At 39.7% G+C, this 21,094-nt stretch overlaps 1 protein-coding gene across 8 annotated transcripts in view; it reads left to right on the forward strand.

The window, feature by feature from the left end:
• RHOT1 (ras homolog family member T1) overlaps positions 1 to 9,600 on the forward strand; it is a 74,454-nt gene extending 64,854 nt beyond the window's left edge. For 4 of the 8 annotated variants that reach the window (XM_066363790.1, XM_066363794.1, XM_066363792.1 and 1 more), the window contains one exon: positions 8,476 to 9,600. In XM_066363790.1, the coding sequence (XP_066219887.1) occupies positions 8,476 to 8,593 (118 nt within the window). In that variant the 3' untranslated portion in view covers positions 8,594 to 9,600. Of the gene's footprint in view, positions 1 to 6,851; positions 6,883 to 6,908; positions 7,053 to 8,475 lie in introns of those variants that run through there. The other 4 variants (XM_066363788.1, XM_066363789.1, XM_066363791.1 and 1 more) reach the window with 3 other exon arrangements.
• The last annotated feature ends 11,494 nt before the right edge of the window (positions 9,601 to 21,094 follow it).

Consider the following 21,094-nt stretch of genomic DNA (forward strand, 5'->3'; position numbering starts at 1 on the left):
CAACCAAGCTATTTTTAGTGCCTGAGGCAGAGGCCCCTCAGCATCCAGGGCCAGTGCTCTCGAACCAATTGAGCCATGGCTACCAGGTGGGAAGAGAGAGAGGGAAAGAGAAGAGGGAAGTTGGAGGGGTGAATAAACAGATGGTCGCTGACTGGGAGTTGAACCTGGGACATCCACACACTGAGCTGATGCTCTACCACTGAGCAACCAGCCAGGGCCTTACCGCTAAGTCTTAAGTATTTAGTTTTAGAAATTTGCCATGGGTAGTATTTGATTTAGATCTGTAAAAGAGCAGTTTTTGTTTTTCTTTTCTGAAGTGAGAAGCTGGAGACAGAGAGACAGGCTCCTGCATGCGCCTGACTAGGATCCACCTGGCAAGCCCAGGGGGTGATGCTCTGCCCATCTGGGGCATTGCTCCATTCCAACCAGAGCCATTCTAGCACCTGAGGCGAGGCTTTGGCCATTGAGCCATCCTCAGCGCCCAGGCCAACTTTGCTCCAATGGAACCTTGGCTGCCGGAGGAGAAGAGAGAGATAGAGAGGAAGGAGAGGGGGAAGGGTGGAGAAGCAGATGGACGCTTCTCCTGGGTGCCCTGGCTGGGAATCAAACCCGGAACTTCCACACACCAGGCTGATGCTCTACCGCTGAGCCAACCCGCCAGGGCCCAAAAAAGAGCAGTTTTAAAATTTTTATTTAAGCAAAAAATTTTGTCAAATGTCTGCAAAGAAATTGATAGACAAATATTGGTATATATGTCAGATATGTCAGTCTCAATTAGTGCATTGTTTTAATGTGCATGTAAAAAGTGTCATTGCTGAACTAGAAATTACTTCTTCCAGAGATAATACATGTTTGAGGCTACATTCTCCCTTTATCTCACCCTCCCCTTTGACTTCTTTATTTAAATACTTAATTTAAGTACCTGCTATGGATAGTGTCAGCTGTGAGCTGGGGTAAAATATGAAGATGAAGAAGATAATGGACCTACCTTTAAGTATCTCTCTAAATATTGTTTAAAAAATTTATTTTTTAAACTTTGGTTATTTTTCTGTGACCTTACTCCCATGCTAAAAAGGAAGTGTATAACCTAACCATGGGAGAATTTAAGCCTATTAATTAATTTATACTTAGGCAGTTTTAATAGATTCACTTCTGAAATTGTCCATTTTTTTCCTAGGTATGTGTTTTTGACCAGTAAAGATTATCTTTTTTTGGAACTTATTTACTGGCAGTACAGATTTTAAGTAGAAAGTAGTAATAAATTCCCCCCCCCCAAATTTAATTGAATGTATATTGATTTCAACATGTGAGGGAAGTGTTATACTATGTATTTGACATGTAACTTTGGTACCATATTTCCCCATGTATAAGATGCACCTTAATTTTGAGGCCCAAAATTTGAAAAAAAAAACCTGTATTACATAAAGTAATTGAACTCAAGTTTCATTCATCATAAAATTCATACAACTCCTCATCACTGTCAAAACTCCCATCCATTAGCTTGTCCTCATCTGTGTCTGATGACAAATCATTGTCTTGAACAATGAGTGCAGAAACAAGCGTGAAAAAGTGGGTGATGCAAGTAAAGAAAACTACAGCCACTGTATAGGACACATCCAGTTTTTAGACCGCAGATTTTTGAAAAAGGGGTATGTCTTATTCATGGGGAAATCTGGTAATTACCTCTCAGATCTGGATAGGTTTATGTTTTTCTTTAGAATAGTTTATGAATAAGTGAAATTATTTGAGTTTAAATACATTTGGAAGATTCCTGTTTAATGTGGTCAGATGATTTTAATCTTTGTAATGCTTTCATTTCAAATAGTGTAAATCATATTACTAAGGAAAAATACTTTTTTGATTATATTTTTATTTTTAAGTACCTTTTTAATGTGATAGTGTCAAAGTGATTATGTAGGGGTGAGCTTAACTAATTGTTGGTTTGAACTACCCAGGACTTTAGTTTATTAAATATTTCTTGTTCTGACTTCAGAACACTCCAACTTTGCATGAAGATTTTACTATAGTATAGTGCACTGTGAACTTTAATCTGCCCTTCCTTTAGGTGTTCATTTCATCTGTCTGTACTACTTGTTATTTTAACTCCTCTCAGTCCCTTTCCCAGCTAGTTTTCCATGTATGATCTCTTTCTAACATACAATGCTATCAGAATTGTTTATTTTTAAGTTCATTATTTTGGTGTGATTTTCTTTGATGTTTATTCTGGTTTTAGGGTTTCTTTTATTCTGTTTTGTCATTTGCATTAGCCATATAAAGTATTTGTTCATGTTACTTCTTGAGTTTGGTAGCAGCATTTTATTCTGGTAACCAAGTGCATAGTTCACACTGAATATTTACAAAGACCCAAAAGTATGATGGACAATCATCATACCCATTGTATTTTTTATTGTTTTATAATGTATTTTTTAAACAGGATGTATGTGACATTTAAGCCACTCATTAATGACTTACTTCATTTGCCCATATTGCTTTAATAATCATCGAAGTTCCTCTTTTACATAATTAAAAATCATTTTACTTAATATGAGAATCCCCCCTTTTTTTTTAAAGAAAAGATTTTACTATTGTCATATCAAAATGAACTACCTTTTCATAGGATTGCTTTATGAAGAGGATAGGTTCCTAGAAATCTTAATGTTATAGTGATTCTGTTGGGAATGTAAACATTCTTAGAGTATTATGTTATGGTAAATAGTATATGCAAGGAAGTCTGTCCTGTGTTTAGTTTCATAAGGAACTTATATACTCCTTTGTATGAAGGTCCTTAAAAGGCTTTGCTTTGAATTTGGATACATAGTCATTATGTTTTAAATTATAGAAGAGATTGTATTATAGATTCTCATTAAGTAAGCTGCTGCTGCTTATAATTTAAACTATTTTTGCTTTTTGGTTAGTATATCAAAAGACACACCAGGTGGAATTTGCCTATTCTGATGTTTAAGTATTGGTAGTTAGGCATATTTCCCATGTATCTATTATCATCTAAATTTTGATTCTTCTAATGCATGGTGTAAAGCATTTTTTGACGTTGATTGCACACCTGTGTCCTTTCCTAAGTATGTTACCATTTAGGCATGCTCAGTTAACATCTTTCTTAGGACGTTTGTATTGTAATTTATCATTTTTGGAGGCTATATTTTGATTTCTTAACCTATTTTGAGAACTATATTACTAGAATATTCATGCCTACTAGTTCAATTAGGAAAAATGTCATTATTAGCAGTATAGGTATTTTTATTAGAAATAAATAATAAAAAAAATACTTGGCCAAGCAGAAGCATGGAGAGGAATAAAAGCAGGGAGGTTCAGAATTCTTTTTTTTTTTTTCAAGCGAGCTATTAAAAGCAGAAAACTTAACTGTAGTTTGGTTTACCTCAGTACTATTTTCAACTTGAGGTGTGTAATTGAAATAGCAAAAGGCTGTATATATCTATGAGCCCTAGTAACTTTATGTGTGTGCATTACCATTATATAGCCGTTTCAAAGTATTAACTTAAAGCTCCATACTTGAGATACATATATGGGTAGAATTATAAAATTAGAAGATCATTCATATCAGTGCATTTATACACCTCTCAGTTAGGTTTGGAAATAGTAAAATGAGTGAGAAAAATAGGAAATCAGGTGTATTTCTGACAAGCTGTGTGGTAAAAATGCCTGGGTAGAACTATGCTCTTAGCTTTGTTGCTTTGAGTATGTTTTCTACGTTTACTTTCCTTTCCTCTGCGACACAGCCTGCAACCGAAGACAAGGCTCACTGCTATCTGGGCCTCACTGAATTCTCCCCCTGCCTTGAATTCTAATTTTTGCAGACTTTTAGATCTCTTTAATATAGCTTCCAAACCCCAGATATATATACAGTCTTGTGACACATTATAAAAAAATTAAAAAATACCCTAATTGGGAATAACTAGAATAGGTTTAATGCTGTTGAGCCCTTTAGGATTTGATTATTTATAAATATGCCCTTTATTTAGTATTGAATCAGTCAAGATTTGGGGTCATGTTCTTTATATTCACCATAAATTGCAGTTAATTAAAAGCATCTTGTGTGCCTTCTTTAAGGCATTCTTTGCAAAGGTGCATGGGAATTTTGGTCACTCTTATATGCCTCGTGTGTTCACAAAGACAGTTCTTAACTCTATATTTCCTGAATTTTGAAACATTTCTTCTCTTTGCATTATTAAGTAACAGCCCTAATAATAATGCCGAAGTCCAAATATGTTGATAGGTTTCCACACCTGTGTCAAGAACCACTTGTCATTGGACTGACATATGGACCTTCTGCACTTCTAAGACAAAAAGCCATCATCCAAAGTGCAAGAATTTTCTACCTAACTTGAACTCAAGCTTCAAGTGACTAATTAAGGTTATATTTCAGCATTTAGTTTTTATTTCTTATGTTCTAAAAAGAGATATTGAACTAAATTATCTTATTCCAAATAGAGTAGAAAAATATAGTGATTCAGGTATATCAATAAATTTTTAAAAAAATAATCTTTATATACATACATTTTTGAAAACCTGTAATATTCATTTTGGGAAAGTCTATATCTTACGAAAACTATCCTAAATATAGAGAAAAACTTTATGTGGAAACATTCATCACTTTAGTTATAGTCACCAATAAGTGGAGAATAGCCACCAATAGGAGAATGGAATATAATACAACTATTTAAAATAATGTTTCTATAATTTAGGGAAAAGTCCTTACATAATAGTATTTAAAAGGATATAAAATTATATAAATTATACACATTTGTGTTTGCAAGCTGTGTAAGAAATACATAGAAGTCCAAAAAGAAATATTCCAAATTTTAATTAGTTGTCTTAGGAGATAGGACAGTAGGTAACTTTTTCTTTTCTTTTTTTTTTTTTTTTTTTGGCAGAGACAGAGAGAGTCAGAGAGATGGACAAATAGGGACAGACAGGAAGGGAGAGAGATGAGAAACATCAATTCTTCATTGCGGCTCCTTAGTTGTTCATTGATTGATTTCTCATGTGCCTTAACTGGGGGGCTACAGCAGACCAAGTGACCCCTTGCTCAAACCAGCGACCTTGGGCTCAAGCTGGTGAGCCTTGCTCAAATCAGATGAGCCTGTGCACAAGCTGGCGACCTCGGGGTCTCGAACCTGGGTCCTCCACATCTCAGTCCAATGCTCTATCCACTGTGCCACTGCCTGGTCAGGCAGTAGGTGACGTTTTCTTTACAATGAGCATATATTATCTTCTTAACACTAAAAAAAACTTTAAGAAAGAAAAAGTATGCAATAAGATATTATAATTTATTCTAAGATGATATTTTATGTGAGTCATTTTGAAAGAATTTTGAATAGTAGAAGAATTATTTTTGTTTGAGTTGAGAAATGAATTGGGAAGCAGCTTTATGAAACTTATTCTGCTTCAACTTGAGACCTAAAATGAAAAACATGACTCAGTTCTTAATACTTAACGAAACATAATTAAGAGGGCACTGTTCTTTACTCAGGTGTCATCAGTTAGCTAAGCAATGACAAATATGCTGTCCATTAAAAATGTTTTCTCTTCTATAAATAGAACCTAGCTAGTGCTGCTTTTAAATGCCTGTGGTAAAAGCATAAAATAGTTCTCTAAGTAGCTTTCCAGGTCTAGAGTGTGGTTTTCAGCCTGACCTGTGGTGTTGCAGTGGATATAGCATCGACCTGGAACACTGAGGTCACCTGTTCAAAACCTGGGCTTGCCTGGTCAAGGCACATATGGGAGTTGATGCTTTCTGCTCCTCTGCTCCTCTCCTCCTCTCTCTTTCTCTCTCTTTCTCTCTTTCTCTATTTCTCTCCCCCTCTCTAAAATGAATAAATAAAAATATTTTTTTTAAATGACAGATAAAAAGGAAGTGTGATTTTCTATGTCTAAAAGTGCCTGAAACAACTCATTAAAATATGTTTTATAAGTTAATAGTTTTCTTAAGTTTTGTTGTTGTTTTTTTAGTTAAGTTTTTAACTAGCTATCCATCTTGAGCATGTATCTATATTGTTTGTCATTTAAATATGAAGGCTATACTGCAGCTTGGGAAAAATAATAATTACTATTTTGAAATTCAAAAGAAAACTAAGCAATAAAGTCAGAATACATTATTTTTTGAATGGTAATACTTTCTTAAAATACAACAAAGGGGGAGCTGTGTGCAACAGATTCCATACTTGAATATTTATGAGAAATTATTTTGACTGATTTTTATGTGATTATAGCTAGCTTTAATCCTAACCTCTCTCTTTCCCTAAGTTAAAAAAGAAATGTGAAAAAGTTTTAGAAAAATCCTCCATCAGTGAAAATGTACAAAAATCACACAGAGACCAAAGCTTTAAGCAAAAGCTCTAACGCACTTAACCTGTGTTCGCACTTTAAATTCTCTGAATTTTTATTGACTTGGAGTGTTGTAAACTCTAAACTCTCTTCATAGGTTTATAACAGTCTGTGAATTTGGGATGTTAGACTCTATTCTTCATAGATGTAGTTTGTAGTTTTTAGTACTCTGAGATTAGAAGTGCCTATAAACTTTATGACTAATAGTTGGTAGATACATTTGGAATGAATACATACGGTCACCGCATATTGACAGGTACTGGCTAGTGTACTGGTTTTCAAGGGTTTCACATAGAGAATGCATATTACAGCCTTAGTTTTCCTTGCCTTGTATGCCAGTGTTTTGAAGAGTACATATAGATAGATTTTTAATTTTATAGTTTGCCATAGAATATATTTATTTTAAATATAGAAAGCATTAGATGAATTGTAGAGGGTGGCAACTCGGTTTCTGTGTGTGCTGTTTAATTGAGAGACATTATTTTCAGTCCTCTCCTTTTGTGAGCTCTGCGGTGAACTGCAAACTGTGTGCATGTGTATAAAAGGTTAAGAGCCCGGGTAGCTGAGTGGGGTGCCATGCTGTTAGCAGACGACGAAGGCAGTATTACTCACCAGGTTCACGCCGTCAGCTCTGTTGAAGATTCCATCTTCATGGAGTCATCTCATGGTCCACATTTTCTTGAAGCCAGGTAACATTTCCAACAAGCAGTGGGTTGGCCTTGTTGGAGTTTTTCCAAGTGGAAAAACTAAAACCTAAGTATTCTCATCCCTAACTTTAAATAAATAAATAAAACATTGCCTGTTGAAAGAACTAATTTGCAAGGTGGAATGAAATTGTGTTATCACTTAGCTTTGAAAAATAATAATGATATAAAGATATATATATATATTTTTTAATAGAGACTGGGGGGATAAGAAATTGGAGTGTTGTGTGTTGTTTTGCCAGGATGATAAGCATGGGGCACTCTGGATTGTGTTAGTCTTGTTTGTAGGGATGTACACATTGCATTTTGTGATAACTAATCTGAGTGTTCACCCTTTGACTATTACTAAGGCTAAGTAGTTTTGTTCAATTTATATTCTTGGCTCTTAACTCTTTTGCGTATGTCAATGTCTTGGTCTTTTAATGATGTCTCACTTTTGCTTCAAATCTGTTTGTTTAACTTAGTTATAAAGTAACCTGAACTAGACGGTCTCTTCTAAGCTCTCAATTCTATAAATTTTCTACCTCATCTCGATTGTGCTCACTTAACTAAAACTTCAGTAACACTTAAATGCTAGTGTTCCAGCCTTTGCTTTAAAGCTTTATCCTCTTCATGGTAAGCTGTCATACTTGAGACTCTGGAGGGTGCTTAGCAGTGTTATTAACTGAGCATGCTCACAAACTTAGTTTGTGGTACAGGCTGTCCTGTTCTTGTCATGCATAATACAGCTTTTTTTTTTACATCATTTACTTTTCAGTCCATCACTGTACATTATGTCCTTTGGTTGTTACCATTGTCACTGCCTAATACCAGGGTTGGTTGGTTGGTTTCCTTCCTTTAATCAGCAGTAACCAGATTAATGCAAGCTGGTAAATCCTCCCCACCCCCTTTGGTAAATTTTTATGGGGCTTAATATTTCCAAAGTTGACTTGAAACATTGCTTTTAGAAAAGTATTGTCACTTGTCATTTAACTGCTTACAGTTTAAGATAGCTTTTGGTTCCTGGGGACTTGGGATTGCACATTCAGTTCCATGAAATTGACTCTCAAAATTGTGAGATTCCAGTCTAACCTTTAATTTTGAAGGACCATGATGGTATTAAAAAGTGGACATGATTTGTCTAAGTTCTCCACTTCCCATGCGAATAAAATGTATAAAAATTTGGATATCGTTTATAGCTAATTATAAAGACATTTTTATTAATGTCTATATTATAAGATAATGATTATCTAAGCAATGTACATGTGGCTATATTGATAAATATATTATTAGTCATGAAGTTTTGGTAAGCATTACTGTATGCAGTTAGCCTGACAAGTGTGCTAATACTTCTCTGAAAGTAGACTGTTAATACTGGTATTCTCATACTAATCGTATTTTAAACATTAATTATATTTTCTGACTACAGGCACGTGACACAAGCTGACCTCAAGAGCTCCACGTTTTGGCTTCGAGCAAGTTTTGGTGCTACTGTTTTTGCAGTTCTGGGCTTTGCTATGTACAAAGCATTATTGAAACAGCGATGATTAAAAAAAAAAAAAAGTACTGGCCCCTACCAAAAACAAATACTTTTATGTACATTCTGAATGCTTTAAATTCTGCTAGAAATACTGACATATTTATACATGCAGAGTTACTTTATTAATTATTTGTAATTCGTGCATAAGAGTATTTTAATGATAGTTATAACTGCAGTATTGGCTAGCGTACTTCAGTGGAAAGGAACAGCTTAACAGCCAAACTGGTGGCTGAATTCCAGAGGCTGAAAGGGAATATTTTGTAAATAATGTACATATTCAGACAAGATATGGTCTCCGAAACTGAGTTCTAGAAATGATGTTTCTAGACATTTCTACATAGTATAGTTAAGGCTCAGTTGGCTCACTCTCCTAGGTTTAAGTCAGCTCAGAGATTGTATTTACTCATGGATCACTTATTTATTACACATTTACTCAGAATGATCTTTGGAATCTTTAACTACACGAGGCACAATTTGCCATTTTCTCTCCGTTTTTAAAAAACAAACAAGTCATTGTCAGCTTACCAACACAACTTCCTTCTAGTCACTTACGTTAGGCCAGCCTTGAAGGTGTTGTACAGTCTAGACAGTTGTATAGCCGAGTGTGAGGCTCTCCTTTGAGGAAGGCGTAGGCTAAAGGGAATTAGCAGAGGTGTTACCTACGTGATTATGTTCCTTCCTTTGTCAGTATGTTGAATTTTATAGCCCTTTCAATCAAATGAGAAAAAAAGATTTGTATATTATCAGTGTTTTTAGTTTAAATAAACAGTCACCATTACCACTATTGAATTTCCTCCCAAAGTGTAAATCATTCTATAATGGCTGTGTCTATTATAGTATGTTACAGCACCCGCATGTGTCATGAAATGTTCTATATCTGGCTAGGATAACCTAGAAGCAGCACTTTTTTAAATGGTAAAATAAATCTAATGACTATAAACGCTCATGATAAACCTATTTTTTCCATCATTGACCTTTTCAAGTATTTAAATAAATAACCACTGTGTACTGTGATCTTGAGTTTTTTTGTCTTACCAAGTAAATATTTCTGTACAGGTGTGAGTGAAATCCTGTGCTTTCTATCTTTCTTACCTTGAAAGTTATTTTTGTACAGAAAGATAATGCTCATTAGGAAAGAAGAAAGTATGATTTGTATGTATAAGAGGAAATCTGTTTTAAAGTGGGGAAATCTATTGGTAAAGGCCAATTGTTTCCCTCTGCACATACCTAACTAATGTGGTTGCTGCTGTGATTTACATGTTTATTTTCTCCTTTAGCAAGGACTTTTCTCCTTTGCTATTCTGAGCAATGTTTTCTCATAAGATTACACTTCTCGAGCAGCTACTAACAGCATAACTGACTAGCTGTAGGCTTATAAATAATATGTGCTATATTCATTTGCATACTCCCGTCTCCCCTCTCCCCATTTTAATTCTAAATTTGAAGAAGAAAATGAAGCAAAAATTTGATGACTTCTCATTTTCATTATTTTCTAAGAGAATTCCATTTACCAAATAAATTTGTCACTTGCACAGCTTCCAATGACAACTAATTCTTCCCTTCCAAGTTCTTCCCTGTTCAGACTAAAACATTGTTTTAAATGATTATTTCTTACGATTGTTCCATTGTTCCTCTTCCAGAGGCAAGAAAACAGTTTGCCAAGAGGTGAAAAGTGATGGATTTATTTACTTAGACTTTTCTCTCAATCTTTTTATTTGAAGTTTGTGTCCAGTTCATAGAAGACAGACTGGTAGTGCCCTAGCTCTGAGCTGCTCTTGACCCATCTGCCTGGCTAAGCTTAGCAGCCTCCTGTACTGTCCGATAGTCCAGGCAGGACGTGTTTGCAGAGAGAATGCTCACTGGTGTCTCCTCTTCAACCTACAGGCTCATGCAGTTATTTTTCCTTTCACGTCCACTTTAGAGACTAGGTAATGTGGGGAGATACCTGAATAAATACAGTGGTAGGCTTCTGGCTTTGACATTTACTCAGAGTATGCAAGCTGTAAGAGTACTAGGGGAAAGTGGAAACTTGATGATTGGAAGATCTTTCACTTTACACCGATTGTGTTATCTTTTAAATGGTCGTTTCTGGGGCTGTTTGCTAGAAAGTTTTAACGAATAGTGAGGCAGTCATGTGAAGAAACATCCCTTTGAAGGTTTGTAGTCCTGTGGCATAATGTAATAACTTAGCCTTACTTAGCACATCAAAGGTCTGTTGCTTCTTGCCATCCGGATATCTTTCTCTTTCACGTTTGAACAAAAAATGAGCACATCCCACATTTTTGGAGCTTAAAAATGCCTCAGTAGGAGTGGGCTCTGATGTTAAGAGTTTGGGGAGCACGTGACCATTCTGAAATGGCCCTGGAAGAGAGAGGCAGGAGGGCTGTGGGTTTCTCTGTGCACATGTGTGTGTCACCTGTCAGGGAAGGCACCGGAAAGAAAGTATATTGATGAGCTAGTCCTGAATGAAATGAGAACTTTTCTGACCTCAGGGAAGGCAACTGAATAATGACTAGCAGGGGAAAAACAGGTAAGTGCTCAAACTCTGGGTGGAGCATAAGCCTTTTCTGTATGGGCCCTCAGAACGGACCTTGTGTTACCTTTGACACCCTTTTGTTTGAATTGTACTAGTAATAGTATAAAATATCTTTTAAATATATGTGCAAATCTTAAAAATGAATGACCTGACCTAGTTTTCATTAGCACCTTTATTGGCGTGATCCTTTAATTTTTACTAGTCCGTGTGTTTTTAGGAAGCTGATCAGGGGATAGATATACTTTCTGAGAAATACCACCCGTCAAGATGCTGAGTTTATTTCTGTTTACTGTCTGGGAATGCTCCACACAGGGAAGCTAACTCCTAAAACCTTGATCCCCAGGGTCACAGTCCCAGTAGCCCACTTATTAAAACTTCTAAGCTTGCAAGTAATTCTTATCTTCTTACAACTCTATTTATGAAGTCTTCATCAATGAGAGCAATTGTCTCTTAACCTGTTTGGCCCTCTGCTCTGTGGAAGTCTCTCACCTGTGAGTATCACAGTAGTGTAAGAGTTCCCCAGTACATCCCCAATTCAAAAACTGTCCCCTTGCCTACGTGGCACACTCAAACGCTTGTCAGACCTTTTGGTCCAGAAAGTACAGACACCTTACTAGAAGGCGCGATTTTGACATCCTTGGGGGACATTTTCTAACTTAAATAGTGTCACTCTGGTTCCTAGCTGTAATTTCCCAGTCATAGCACTAGGTCTACAGATGTTGTCTTCCTTGTTAGCAGAGACAGCTGCAGAAGTCAGACCGTGAAATTGAGAGGTGGTCATTTCTTCCGGGTCTAAAAGTTGTGTATTGATGGCGTACCCACGCAGAATTGCCAGTATTGTCCTCACACATTGAAAAGTCCAAGTTCTATAAGAACACTTTCTTCTCTTTCAGTATATTTCTATTTATAGTTTACATATAAGTCTTTTGTAAATAGTCCTTGGAAGTGTTTATTATCGGAATGATAGGGTATATACGCTGTAGTGTAACTTGTGGCTCGCAGACTTCACTGTAAAAGGTCGGATAGGAAATATTTGAGACTTTTGCATCTCCTCTGTCATAATGAGAGAGGAGCCATAGATGATTTGTAAACAAGTGAGCATGACTGCATTCCAATAAAACTTTACTTACAGGCACTGAGATTCAAATTTTATATAATTTTCACTTGTCACAAAATACTCTTATTTTGATTATTTTTTTTAACCACTTAAAAATATAGAAACTTCTAAAAAAAATGTAGAAACTTCTTAGTTCACAGGCTGTACAAAAGCAGGCTGTGGACCAAATATGACAAATATGACCAACCTTTGATGTAACCGATGAAAGTAGAGATAATCGAAAATGCAGAACAGCATTTACTATTCGTTAAAAATGTTTACCTGATTGTCTTGGAATTTGAAAAGGTATATAATACTAGGAAGAACCTAAAACTACTAAAGTCATGTTTTATTTATAGGGAAAATAAGATTGGACCTGTAAGAGGTGTTTGATCTGCTTCACCCTTACTGATGGTACTGCTCAGCAGAGCCTGGTGCACGGGCCCAGCCGGGCCTCCCTGGAGGGCAGTGTGGCCCTCCGGGAACATCAGTTCCACTCTCTGAGCACTCACCTGGAGCTGTCCTTTGGGGACTCGATTCACATTTGTTTTCCATCTGTCCACTTGTGTAATTGGCATACTGGAAGCTGAAAGAACCCCGCGCCCTGGCCGGTTGGCTCAGCGGTAGAGCGTCGGCCTAGCGTGTGGAGGACCCGGGTTCGATTCCCGGCCAGGGCACACAGGAGAAGCGCCCATTTGCTTCTCCACCCCTCCGCCGCGCTTTCCCTCTCTGTCTCTCTCTTCCCCTCCCGCAGCCGAAGCTCCATTGGAGCAAAGATGGCCCGGGCGCTGGGGATGGCTCTGTGGCCTCTGCCCCAGGCGCTAGAGTGGCTCTGGTCGCAACATGGCGACGCCCAGGATGGGCAGAGCATCGCCCCCTGGTGGGCAGAGCGTTGCCCCTGGTGGGCGTGCCGGGTGGATCCCGGTCGGGCGCATGCGGGAGTCTGTCTGACTGTCTCTCCCTGTTTCCAGCTTCAGAAAAATGAAAAAAATAAAAAATAAAAAATAAAAAATAAAAAAAATAAATAAATAAATAAAAAGAAAGAACCCCGCAAGAATGTTTAGTTTGGATTCTCGTCTTCATCAGGGGAATCGATCCCCTGTGTGTATGGCCATGTGATAATGCTTCTTATATCTTTAGGTTTGAAACAGAAAGATGGCCCTGGCCGGTTGGCTCAGTGGTGGAGCGTCAGCCTGGTGTGCGGGAGGCCCGGGTTTGATTCCCAGCCAGGGCACACAGGAGAAGCGCCCATTTGCTTCTCCACCCCTTCCCCTCTCCTTCCTCTCTGTCTCTCTCTTCCCCTACCGCAGCCAAGGCTCCATTGGAGCAAGGTTGGCCCAGGCGCTGAGGATGGCTCTGTGGCCTCTGCCTCAGGCGCTAGGATGGCTCTGATTGTGGCAGAGTGACGCCCCAGATGGGTGGAGCATCTCCCCCTGGTGGGCAGAGCTTCGCCCCTGGTGGGCGTGCCGGGCGGATCCCAGTCGGGTGCATGTGGGAGTCTGTCTGACTGCCTCCCTGTTTCCAACTTCAGAAAAATACAAAAAAAAAAGAAAAAAGAAAGAAACAGAAAGATTATCTGTCCAACTCTGTACTTTTATAGTATAACTGAGGACAAAAAGTAGAAGTGACGTATCCAAAGCCACCCACCCTATGAGTCTGCCAGCGCTAGGGCTGGCACCCAGCTGTCCCAACTTCAGTGCTCCTGCTGGACAAGCCAGCCCTTAAAGACTTGATTGTATATCGGTAGTGAATTTACAGTATGTTCAATTTTAAAACCAGGCCTAAGGAAAAAGAAGACAGGGAAAAAAACCAATAGAGTTTGGACATTTCTATTCCTAAAAAGGGTTAAAGCTGGCAAAGCAAATTTTCTGGAAGCCTTTCAATTTCTCAGAGACATTTTGCCTTCAATTCTGGTAGCTGTCACCAGGTAATTGATGATGTCTCTTTAGAGGAGCGCAGGCTTGGTGGTTAGGTTTATTTCAGGTGTAGATAATTGAGGGAAGTAAGGCTATAACTACTCTTTTAAAAGCGTACTAGCCCTGGTCAGGTAGTGCAGTTGGTTGGAGTATTATCCCCATACACCAAGGTTGCAGGTTTGATCTCCAGTCAGGGCACCATTTAAAAAACAAAAAAGTACTCTATGATTTTTGTTTAATTGTTCTTAAATTGTTAATTTTGAAGAGAATACTTTTTCACTTTTAATTTATTAATGGAAAAATACCTTGGAACAGAGGCATTGAGAGAAGAAAACTCCTAGAATCAGGTTTTGTCACTAACTGAACTGTTTTTACCTCTCACCTGCCTCTGGGATGTGACCAATGCAGCCTCCTCGTCCCAGCTACCGCTGCATACCATTTAGGGCAGAAGTGACGGGGCCATGTCTTCACACAGCCGCTTTTTTACCACTTCCCTCTCAGCCTCTTCTTCCCCCATCCCCCGCCCCCAGATTCTCAGTGCAGTTACAACACCTAGGCCCTCTTAAAGGGCACAGCTTTCAGACCCCACCCCAGACCTACTGAGTCAGAAACTTTGAGGTTGGCACCCAGCAAAATCTGTGTTCACAATGCCCCTGCCCTGTTATTCTGGCGCCTGCTAAAGTTTGGGAACCACTGCGCTGAACATTGAGGAAGCTGAACTAGTTCAGGGCATAGTCTTTGCCCTCAAAGAGCATACAGTCTGTTTGGATAATGAAGTGAACAGTAGTTAAATATTTTTAAAGGACAATAATTAAATTATTCATAAGTATAATTTTGATTTTAAAAAGAACAAACTCGGGCCCTGGCCGGTTGGCTCAGTGGTAGAGTGTCGGCCTGGTGTATGGAAGTCCCGGGTTCAATTCCCATTCAGGGCACACAGGAGAAGTGCCCATTTGCTTCTCCACCCTTCCCCCTCTCCTTCCTCTCTGTCTCTCTCTTCCCCTCCCGCAGCTGAGGCTCCATTGGAGCAAAGTTGACCCGGGCGCTGAGGATGGCTCCATGGACTCCGCCTCAGGCACTAGAATGGTTCCCGCCACAATGGAGCAATGCCCCAGATGGGCAGAACATCGCCCCCTGGTGGGCATGCCGGGTGGGTCCCAGTCGGGCGCATGTGGGAGTCTGACTGTCTCCCTGCCTCTAACTTTGGAAAAATACAAAAAAAGAAAAAGAACAAACTCTTGATGTCTTCCCTTTCCAGTTATAAAATTCAAATCTTCCCATTGTGGTATATGTGCTGCCAAAGAGAGCACTAAAATTTAAATCTTAAGGTGATTCAGGACCCTGCAGACCTGACCCAAGACTTTCTTTGCCGCCAAATCTGCACTCTCCCATAGGCTACTTTCTAGTCACAGAAATCTTTCAGTCCTAAGAATGCGCCTTGTTCAGTGCTTTGTAGATGCTCCCTCCATCTAGACCAGGGGTAGTCACCTTTTTATACCTACCGCCCATTTTTGTATCTGTTAGTTGTAAAATTTTCTTTTTTTTTTTTTTTTTTTTAGAGAGGAGAGAGAGAGAGAGGAGGAGCTAGAAGCATCAACTCCCATATGTGCCTTGACCAGGCAAGCCCAGGGTTTCAAACTGGCAACCTCAGCATTTCCAGGTTGACGCTTTATCCACTGCGCCACCACAGGTCAGGCAGTAGTAAAATTTTCTAACTGCCCACCAGTTCCACAGTAATGGTGATTTATAAAGTGGGGAAGTAACTTTACTTTATAAAATTTATAAAGCAGAGTTATAGCAAGTTAAAGCATATAATAATAATTACTTACCAAGTACTTTATGTTGGATTTTCGCTAAGTTTGGCAAAATAAATCTTTATAAAAGAACTTACTATAGTTAAATCTATCTTTTTATTTATACTTTGGTTGCTCCACTACCGCCCACCTTGAAAGCTGGAACACCCACTAGTGGGCGGTAGGGACCAGGTTGACTACCACTGGACCCCCACCCCCAACCCCACTTCCACCCCGGGCTCCTCATCCTTTGAGTCTGAGGAAGATCAAGGCCAGGATGCTGGAGTCCAAAGTTCCGTCTTGGTGTGTAGGATGCATTTGTCCACTTCACGCGCCTGTTCTCAGCACGGCACTCCTGCCCTCACCTGTGCTTTGTCCAGAAACCATCTTCTTTACGCTCTCTGAGATTCCATTAAAGAGCTGTAAATTGGAAACTGACGTACCAGGCAGGTCTCGGCAAATTGCCCTTTCCCCTGTCCCTGGGGTAGATGACCAGTCTGTCCTGCCTGTCTGTGCCTTATGGACAGTGAACTGGGTCTCAGATTCCACCCATGTGGAACACTCCCATGTGCCACACTCCTGCCAAAGGTATCCAGGGGCATACTTATCAACCAATCTTGCTTGTGTCTAATTTAATTTTCTTGATTTATGCAATCCTTTCTTAAGAAGAAACTTGAGCCTGACCAGGCAGTGGCGCAGTGGACAGAGCGTCGGACTGGGATGCCGAGGACCCAGGTTCAAGACCCCGAGGTCGCCAGCTTGAGCGCCAGCTTGTCTGGTTTGAGCAAAAGCTCACCAGCTTGGACCCGAAGTTGCTGGCTCGAGCAAGGGGTTACTCGGTCTGCTGAAGGCCCACGGTCAAGGCACATATGAGAAAGCAATCAATAAACAACTAAGGTGTCGCAATGCGCAACAAAAAACTAATGATTGATGCTTCTTATCTCTCCATTCCTGTCTGTCCCTGTCTATCCCTCTTTCTGACTCTCTCTCTGTTTCTGGAAAAAAAAAAAAGAAGAAACTTGACTCAGTCATTGCAGCCTCGCTGGCTGTCAGCCCTGAAGACGAAATGATCTCTTGGTGGTACTGGGGATTCTCTAGGTTGCCGGGTGGAGGAGCAGAAAAGTTTGAACTTTAGAACTAAAACCCAAGTTTGAATCCCAACTTTGCTGCATTCGTACTACAAATTACTTGACTTTTCCGGTTCTGTTTTTCTCTCTATAAAATGAAGGTTGGGATCATTGTGCACATTCACTGAGCTCTATCCCCGAGGGTGGTATTTCACCTTCCTCCTTTCCCAGAATAGGAAATCTTCCTCCCACAGCAAGCACCACAGGGTGGCAAGCTTCTGCCCCTCGAGCACTTGAGCAGAGCAGAACCATTGCCCCTGGGCAAGCTGGAGAAGCATGGGTGACAGCCAGGATTTTTTCTCTGCATATTTGAGAAATGTATTGATTAAAGCTGTCTTGAATCTTGGGGCCAAAACAATGTCCCTCCCCCTGATTGTCTTGGCAGGTAACACAAGTAGCTCAGTTTCGTATCTTGCTGGTTACTTTCTCAGCCTCTTCCTGGCTGTTGGACCTCTGCTCAACCTATACAGTGTTAGTGTACCCCATGGGTCTCTCCTGAGTTTTTATCTATATAGTCTGTCTCAAGGTGATCACACTGAGCCCTTTGGGTTTATATTCTTAATTTCTATTTTGAAATAATTTGGAACGTTAAAATTTTTAAAAATAATAATAGGATTTGTCTAATCTGGCCACTTCATATAAATGGAGCTGTACAATATGTGGGTTTTTGTGACTGGCTTCTTTCATGTAGCATAGTTTTTCAAGGTTCATCACTTTGCAACATATATATTCACTTTTTGGATGAATACTACTCCCTTGTATGAATATACTACATTCTGTTTACTCATCAGTTAATGGACAGTGGATCACTTCTACTTTTTGACTAACATGAATGATGCTCCTATGGAAATTTATATACAAGGGGTTTTTTTTGTTTTTTTGGTGGGGGTTTTTTTAGAGACAGGGAGAGAGACAGGAATGGAGAGATGAGAAGCATCAATCATTAGTTTTTTTTGCGCGTTGCAAACCTTAGTTGTTCATTGATTGCTTTCTCATATGTGCCTTGACTGCGGGCCTTCAGCAGACTGAGTAACCCTTTGCTCGAGCCAGTGACCTTGGGCTCAAGCTGGTGAGCTTTTTGCTCAAACCACATGAGCCTGCGCTCAAGCTGGCGACCTTGGGGTCTCAAACCTGGGTCTTCCGCATCCCAGTCCGACGCTCTATCCACTGCACCACCGCCTGGTCAGGCTATATACAAGGTTTTATGTGGACATATGTTGTCCTTCTGTACCTAGGGGTGGAATTGCTGGGTCATTTGATAACTGTTTTAACATTTTGTGGAACTGCCAAACTTTTCCAAAGTAGCTGCATCATTTTATGTTCTCATCAGCAGTGTGAGGATTTTTGTTTTCCCACACCCTTACCAGTACTTGTTGGTATCTGTATTCTTTAGCTGTAACCATTCTACTGCGTGTGAAGTGGTACTTAATAGTGATTTTGACTATTACTGATCTTGCCTAGAATAGCTATTACAGTGATATTTGCCAAATTTTCTACTTACATCATTTCTTCTACATTAATTAATTGGAATTGTACTGTAAGGGAAAATAATGCCTTTCCCCCATTTATATATTCTACTATTTATGTATATCAATATGGACTCATGGATATTTACTTTATAGGTCACAATCCATTACTGTCATTTATTTTGTTTCCCATCTGTTCTTTTTTTTTTTAAGTGAGAGGAAGGTAAATAAACTCCTGCATACACCCCAACCAGGATTCACTCAGCAACCCAACCCCATCTGGGGCTGATGCTCTGTCCATCTGGGGTCATTCTCACAACCAAGCTATTTTTAGCACCTGAGGCAGAGGCTCCACGGAGCCATCCTCAGCACCCAGGGCCGATGTACTCGAACCAATCGAGCCATGGTTGTGGGAGGGGTGGAGAAGCAGATGGTCGCTTCTTGTGTGTGCCCTGACTGGGAATCAAACCCGAGATATCCACATGCTGCGTTGACACTCTACCACTGAACCAACAAGCCAGGGCCTGCCCATCTGTTCTTATTTCAGATTTAGGCATTGGGGGCTCCTTTAACTTGCCTCATGTGCCTTTCAACATGTCCCCATATTTTCTGAGTGGTCCCTACTTCCTGGCTCCATAAAATGTTCCAGACAACTGTGTACTTCCCAGCCATCATCCTATATTTCCTCTGTCCTCATCCTGACCTCAACCATCTGTCCGAGGAATGCTGCTTCATTTTACTGGAGAGTGGTGTATAGAAACCAGGATCCTGGCACTAGGTATAGTTACTACTGGCGGACCCTTGACTTTGAAGTCAATCACCAATGACTACCAGCCCCAACCTCATTCCAGAAATCCACACTCCTGTTCCCAGTCTCCTGCCTGTTATTTTATTTCCTATTGGATACCTGAGGCACATGAAACAGAGCCCTTGATATCCAGCATTAACTGCTCCTTCCCCAGTTTTCCCATTTTAGCAGAGTACACTACCGTCTACATCAGGGGTCCCCAAACTACGCCCGTGGGCCACATGCGGCCCCCTGAGGCCATTTATCTGGCCCCCACCGCACTTCTGGAAGGGGAACCTGTTTCATTGGTGGTCAGTGAGAGGAGCATAGTTCCCATTGAAATACTGGTCAGTTTGTTGATTTAAATTTACTTGTTCTTTATTTTAAATATTGTATTTGTTCCCGTTTTGTTTTTTTTTTTACTTAAAAATAAGATATGTGCAGTGTGCATAGGGATTTGTTCATAGTTTTTTTTATACTCCGGCCCTCCAACGGTCTGAGGGAAAGAGGACTGGCCCCCTGTGTAAAAAGTTTGGGGACCCCTGGTCTACATGGTTGCAAACATCTGGTAATCTGCTCCTTACCGCACATGCTGTCTGTCCACAAGTCCTATAGACTCTGCTTCCAAAACACGTATCTGTCCACATATCTTCATCTCCCCTACTTCCACCGTAGTCCAGCCCACCACAATGTCTCGCCTGGACTAAATGCAAGTTAACTGCCTAACTTCCCACTTCCATTCTTTTTCTTCTAAAATCCATTCTCTTTGCAGCAGCCCTCTTGCCGCAACTGCTTCAGTCCTTCCAGTATCTCCTCGTCACAGGCAAGACCCAGGCTCCTTGCCCTGCCTCAGAAAGCCTACCTGAGCTGCTCCCTTCCTGTTTCTAGACTCAGTGTTTGCCAGCCTCAGGGCCTTTGCCTTGGCTGTTCTCAGCTTGAAATGCTCTCCCTTCAGTTTTTGCAAAGCTGCCTCATTCTCATCACTCACGTCTCAGTTTAACGTCACCTCCGCAGAGCAGAGCATTCCCAGACTAATCTTAAAAAGCTCACAAAAATGTCACCCTGAATTCTTAGCATCTCACCATCTGTGTTTCTTCTTTTTTTCTCTCATGGGTATTCCTTTATTTGTTGAGGATCTCTTTCCTACTTGCATGTAAGCTTTGTAAAAGTTGGGGCTTGTCTTTTTTTTAATGAGTGATAATCGACATATAACATATTAGTTTCAGGTGTATGGCAGTGATTCAGTATCTGTCTACATTACGAAGTGATCACCACAGGAAGTCTAGTTAACATCTGTCACCATACATAGTCACAATTTTTTTTTCTTGCAATGATTTTTTTTCAGCAACTTTCAAAAATGCAATATAATTGTAGCTATAGTCATCATGTTGTACATTATGTCCCCATGATATATTTACAACTGGGAGTTTATACCATTTGACCCCCTTTACCCATTTTATTCATTACCCATCCCTGCCTCTCGTTACCACCAATGTGCTCTTTGTATGAGTTTGGTTGTTTTCTTCTGTTTGTTTGTTTGAGATTCCACATGTAAATAAGATCACATGACATTTATCTTTCTCTGTCTCACTTATTTAACTTAGCATAATAATGCCCTCTAGTTTCATTCATGTTGCAAATGGCAAGATTTCATTCTATGTTTATTGCTGAATAATACTCCAGTATATATATGTATATCACATCTCTATCTGTTCATCCACCAGTGGACTCTTAGATTGTTTCAGGGTATTGACTATTGTACATAATGCTGCAGTGAACAAGGGGTG

Source organism: Saccopteryx leptura, chromosome 2 (genome assembly GCF_036850995.1).
Source record: "Saccopteryx leptura isolate mSacLep1 chromosome 2, mSacLep1_pri_phased_curated, whole genome shotgun sequence".
Lineage (NCBI taxonomy): Eukaryota > Metazoa > Chordata > Mammalia > Chiroptera > Emballonuridae > Saccopteryx > Saccopteryx leptura.